Below are 6,299 nucleotides of genomic sequence, written 5' to 3' on the forward strand. Positions count from 1 at the left end.
TAAACTTAATTTAAATAAATATTGCAGTTTTGAGGATAAATATGTTTGCATTGTGAAGAAATATGTGTTTTACATTTTAAAGCAACCAAAAAGAAAAAATCCTCTGATGAAGGAAAATAATTTTACTCTGTAAAACAGATCAGAAATGAGAACAAATTGTGTTTTAGTGGCTGGGAATCAAACTTTTAAATAATCAACATTTTTCTGATATATCATAAAAAAGATCAGGTTGTTTTAATGATATGAAACTTTAGTTAAATAAACTCTTTTCTGGAGGTTTGTGAGAAGTCAAAACTTTTTCGGAGAAATTTCAAAAGAATCAACGACTGTTTTTCTCCTGAACTGTTCAGAGAGAAAATGATTTCATTTTGATTAAAGTCTCATTCCATGAGGTGAATTTGAGATCACTTTTAGCGTTTGGTTGGAATATTGAAGGGTTTAAATCCTGCAGGACAAACTGAAGGCGAATCACGTGAACGGTTCTGCTGACCCGATGAAAAGTCATTTCCTGTCTTTTCTCTGAGGTTTTCCATTCAACCTCACTGACGGCGTTTCATCCGTTCCTCGTTGTTTCACTGTGACAGAGCGAAATTACAACAAAAAGAGAAAAAAGTCAAATATATCTGCAACAGGACATCAGAATGGAGTTCCAGTATTTTTATATTTTTTGTGGACATTTGTGGTAAAATAAAATTTGCACGTAAATTTCAATATTTTGAATATTTGATTCTATTGTTTTTGACATTGATATGATATTTATTCAATTTATTTGAGGCCTGTTCTATGGCTTTTCTGCAGGTCATCCAGTATTTGGAACATGCATTTACCCAGAATGCCCCTCTCAGAGTTCACCTCAACCGGATTGTAGGGGCAGATTCAGTGTTTTTGGTTTGGTTGCCGTTCACACCTCCCCAAATGAACCGGACTGTTAGACTGAAGCGGCCCGAGCGGCGCCGCTTTCAGTGCATTAAGATGCATTAACCTCCTAACGGCCTGATGATTCCTCCTCCTCAGCGAGGAGCTCCCTGTCTGTGACTCGACGTTCCGATCGAAACGTTCTGATGAAATCGTTTCCGAACAGTAAAGTTTCAGGGTCATTTGGTGGAATTTCCCTGAAGTCAGCATCTCCTTCCTTCACATGTTCACAGTTGAGGGAATCGGAAGATGACTAACCGAGGAGCCGCTTCTGCTTTCGGGCCGTTAAGTAGAGGCGGCGTCCGTCCAGCCGTCAGTCCACAGCGGAGCAGCAGCTGAACCAGAACCAGAACCAGAACCAAACACTTTCTCCACTTCTTCCCTCAGTCAGTGAAAATGATCCGGTTTGACGGTTTGCTGAAGGCGGTGCTGGTCACTGTCGTTTTGGTGGTGGCTTCTGGACACGCAGGTGAGACCGGTCACAATGAACCAGTTTCTGTTTTTGTCCTGAAATGATTTGAGACTCAGAGCTTTTTTAAATCTTCATCTTCAGATGAGAAGTTGGCCACCTGCTGTGAAACAGTGAACAGAAATGAGATCACTGAGCCGATCCAGGGATTCCTGTTCCAGAAAGCCAACTATCCGTGCATCCAGGCCATCATGTGAGTGTTTTCAATCCAAAAAACTAAACTAATGGGAGAGTTTTATTATTCAGAATATGCAAAATAATAAAAGGACACTCAACACTGCAAAAACATAAAAACTTAAATGTTTTTCTCTGCTTTCTAATGCAAATATTATAATAAGATTAAATTAACTTAAAAGTAGCTTTTGAGCAAGAAATCAGTTTGTTTTAAGTCCTTAATAAATCAGGTTATTTCACTTCCAACATGAACAAACAAACATCTCTTTATAAGTACAACTAGTGTTTTTTAAGCCAATATTAAAGATTTATTTACATAAATAAGCTCTTATTTCTTGCTCAAAAGTTACTTGTGAATACATTTTGTCTTATTTTATGTGATCTAAGATATTTGCACTAAATCTAGACATAAATACTTGCTCAGATTTTAAAATGTTGACCTTCATTCTGAAATTGAACTGGATTTTTTCTGTTATCCTGCAGCTTTCAGACAGAAAGTGGTCTTTACTGCAGCCAGGTGTCGGCTCCCTGGGTTAGAAGAAAGATCAGAGAATACAGGTTTGTGAAAAATAAACTTTCCTGATGTTGCTTATCTTTCTGTTTTACTCGTCTATAATCTGTATTTCTACGTTTCCTCTCACAGGGCAGCGAAGGCTCAGTCAAAGGCCGCTTCCTCTCCGACAGCCGTCTCCCTCCTCTCCATCATAACCTCCACCGCCGCCGCGCCGCCTCCCTCCACCCTTCCTCCTTCCTCTTCCTCTCCTTTCTCTGGCTCCGCCTCCGGGGTTTCATCCGGCGAATCGTTTTCTGGGAGCATGGAAGACGAGAGCTTCGTGACCTTCGTGACCTCTGCGACCTCCGCCGCCAGCGAAAACAACTGAACATGTTTCATCAACAGCTCGGTTATAGTGAATTACTTTAGGACTTGTAGTTTCTTTCATTAGTTAAATTATTTATTTGGTAAAGCTAAATTTGCTGTTGTGATGCAGTGAAGGTTAATATTTACCTTTTGTATTTATAAACATTTGGAGTAACTTATGAAGCAGTTTGTAATGTTGAATGTTTACTCATTTAGTTTTTGTGGAAATGTTTGGAACTCAAGAAACTTGAAAGCTTTAACTTTTTACTCTGAAGGAAACATTTCGGAAAATAAGAACTTAATAAATATGATTTGATATTTAATATTTGTTCATTTTGATTTCCATCTCATATCATCAGAAGCTCGAATCCCCAGCCTGCACTGCAAAAACACAAAATCTTCACAAGTATTTATTGTCTAGATTCTGCTGCAAATGTCTTAGTGAAGCTGAAATAAGACAAAACTCTCTTACTAGTAACTTGGTAGCAAATTATGAGCTTGTTTTATGTACATTATTGCATTTGCATAAAACAAGTGAATTTAAAGAGTTCTAGTTCCTCTTGCAAAACAATTTTTCCCCACAAAAGGTCATTTTCTCAAAATAAAAACCATATTCAGAGCATTAATTAATGCAAAAAATGTACAAAATATTTGTACATTTTCAGCCAAAATTCATCAGGTGTCATAGTTTATCTGTACTTTGTTCAAATTCACTGAAGGAATCTGATGCTGTTGCATTTTGGGCAATAAAATTATAACTTTCCTAAATGAGAAAATAATTAATATTTGTTTACTTGTATGTTTTGTAATGAAGTTTAAAATGTTAAATGGACAAGCTGCAGAAAAGTTGCAGCCTTAAAAATGACTCAAACTCATTTAAAAATGTAAGTTTGTCTTAAAAATAATAATCACAGATCTTAAGTTTTGTCGTCTTATATTCAGTGTAGCAGAAAATGTTTGAGTTTTGCTCAGAAAACTGTGATTTGTGACTGGAGGGGGTTGTAGCTAACGCTAATGAGCTGCTAACGAGCTGCTAACGAGCTGCTAATGCACTTGCTAGCAGGCTAGCGAGCTAGCATTTTGCACATGGACATTCATCTATCTATCTATAAATAGGGAAAACCCGCCAGGGGGCGCTGTGTGTGTTTTAAACTTTAAACTGCTGACGCACCGTTCGGCCTATAGAGGGCAGCACAGAGAAGATAATGTAGATTTGAACAAATTCACTCAAAAATGAACATTTAGAAGCCAAAATAATCTGTTAAGACAATAAATCAGCATAAAAGTTCAGTTGTTTGTTTGTTTATATTATTTTAACTTTGTTTTCTGCTGTTGCACCTGAAAGACTAATAACTAATAACTGAAACAAATGATATTTCTGTCCTATTGTCCAATAATGATCAATGTGTGAATAATCCTGACTAACAGGATTGCTCTAGTTTTGATATCTATATATAATTTTGCCAGAAGGTGTTCAGATATCAGTTGTTTCTGTGTTTTTGTGTCACTGGGAAGGAAAACATTGTGAAAACATGAAGTCATGCTGAGACTCGTTGCTAAATCTGTTGAGACATAAATGCAACTTCCACAAAACAAGAACATCCTGATCTTTAAACCTTCCCTGTACTTAAAACATGTTGAACCAAAATATAAATCAATTATTTATTCGCTTCAAAAACTCTTTTTAACTTGTTTTAACTTGTTTCTTTACTGTGGCTCTCCGGGTCACGTTGGTGAAAAAACACAACCAAACACCAAATAAATATTAATATTCATAAATATGCCTGTTAAGAAGCTAACATACACTGTCTTCCTCATTTACACTCAAAACATTCAGCCAATCAGCACCAAGCAAAAATGAAGGCAGCCAATAGCGAAGTAGCCTAAATATTTCATAATCTGCATTTTGTTTTTAAATTTACACTGCAAAACATGAAATCTTACAAGTTTTTTGTCTAGTTTCTAGTGAAAACATCAGTTCACTTGAAATGAGAAAAACTTATTTTAATGAAGATACAGGAGCTTGTTTAAGTCAATAACTCCTTAATATTCATTTAAAAAGTTCTTGTTCCACTGGCAGATTATTCCACTCACAATAAGATGTTTTAAGGGGAACTAGAACTTTTTTAAAGAAAGTATTTACTTAAACAAGCTCCTGTGTCTTGCTGTAAAGTTAGTTTTGTCTTATTTCAGATCCAAAACTTTGGTAAGATTGTGTTTCTGCAGTGTGAAAGGTTTATGTCTGAAGTTAAATTATAGTTCTGCCATCAGGTTGACCTCCGATTTCCCAGGGTTTTCATGCACCCACACAGTTTAGAGGTGAAATATTAAACTAAATATAATTTTGTGAACTCATCTGCAGATCATCATCTGAATTAGTCAGAAACTGAACTTCTGCTTTTCTCAGTTGAATAAATAGAGGTCTCCTTCAGAGAGATGTCAGTTCACCATCAGCTCTCTGGAGGGGAAGTGAGACGACCAGAAATACTTTCTTTTCTATTTATTGTCCTGCTGGTTGAGCATCAACATGCTGAGCATCAACATGCTGAACGTTGCGCTGGTCGCTCTCATCCTGGCGACTGTTTCTGCTGATCCAGGTAAGGCCAAACATTCACTGAATGTTAAATATTAATGTTTATTCCTGTTAAGGGTCAAATTTTGACTGTTTTTTGGTTGTTCTCAGGTGAGAAGTTGTTTACTTGCTGTAAGAAAGTCAGCACAGCTGAGATCACAGAGCCGATAATAAAGTTTGCGATCCAGCGGCCGAATCCTCCGTGTGTGAGAGCCGTGATGTACGTATGAACCGCAGAGCTTCTGGTTAAAATGGGAACAAGTGAGACCAGCTTCCAGCATTCTGCTTTAATTTACCGCAGTAATAATGATGAGAATAACAGTTTAGAGCAGGGCTGTCCAAAGCGGGGTGCGGGGGCCATTTGTGACCCTCAGACCGATTTTTGCGGCCCTGTGACTGCTGTTGAAAATCATCCAAATATGCCCCGTAGATTCAGACAGAAGCTTTTAATTTGCAATTAGGGTGAAAATGATTACAATTCTTACTTGTCTTTTGATAATTAAGTTGGAACAAAAAGTAAAACCAAGTTTATCCAGAAACTTTTCCTGAAAAGCCAAATTTCTTTCTTTTTTTAAAACTAAATATAGCAAACATTTTGAAACAAAGTGACCCAAATCCTTTTCTTACTAACTACAATAAATTTATTCAATAAAACCCCAAAGAAATGTTAAACTGGAAACATTTCCTTTAGATCTGCTGAGACTTATTTTTAATTTTTTCTAGAAAACATCTGAAATTAATCACAAAACGTTATTTTATTAAAATTTGCTCATTTTTTCGATCTGCTATCTGGTGAAAATCAGGTTTTGGCTCCATAGTAACATCGGGTCACTTTATTTGGCTGAATGTAGTTTTTTTTATTTTACTTTATGTTCGGCCTGCTTCTGGTTTACAAAACGTTTGTACACCCCTGACGGTTCCTCTTCCTGTGACCTGCAGCTTCACCACCCAGTCGGGTCATTTCTGCAGCCACCTTCTGGCTCCCTGGGTTTTCGCCAAGATCCAAGAACTCAGGTCAGTTAAAGCCTCAGTTTATTCCTCATAAACTCAAATTTTCACTTTTTAACTCAGATTTTTGTTGTTTTTCCAACAGAAGAGTCAAAGCTCAGCCGACCACTCCTCAGGTTGTCACATCAACGCCTCCTTCCCCTTCCTCTTCCTCTTCCTCTTCCTCTTCCTCGCTCCTCTCCATCATCACACCCACCGCTGCTCCTCCTTCGTCTTCGTCACCTGGACCGTCTTCATCGTCTTTCTCCTCCTCTTCCTCCACAATCGCAAGTGAGACGTTTCCTGCATCCAGAGATCAGTAG

The 6,299-nt window shown here is 37.5% G+C and overlaps 1 protein-coding gene across 1 annotated transcript; it reads left to right on the top strand.

The window, feature by feature from the left end:
- Window positions 1–4,880: 4,880 nt before the first annotated feature.
- On the top strand, window positions 4,881–6,299 carry LOC129356681 (uncharacterized). The gene is made up of 4 exons (XM_055026250.1): window positions 4,881–5,014; window positions 5,101–5,209; window positions 5,929–6,003; window positions 6,083–6,299. Exons 1-4 carry the CDS (start codon window positions 4,945–4,947, stop codon window positions 6,297–6,299), a joined length of 471 nt encoding a protein of 156 aa, XP_054882225.1. The 5' UTR covers window positions 4,881–4,944.

Source organism: Poeciliopsis prolifica, unplaced genomic scaffold (genome assembly GCF_027474105.1).
Source record: "Poeciliopsis prolifica strain line A6 unplaced genomic scaffold, Auburn_PproV2 SCAFFOLD185, whole genome shotgun sequence".
NCBI lineage: Eukaryota > Metazoa > Chordata > Actinopteri > Cyprinodontiformes > Poeciliidae > Poeciliopsis > Poeciliopsis prolifica.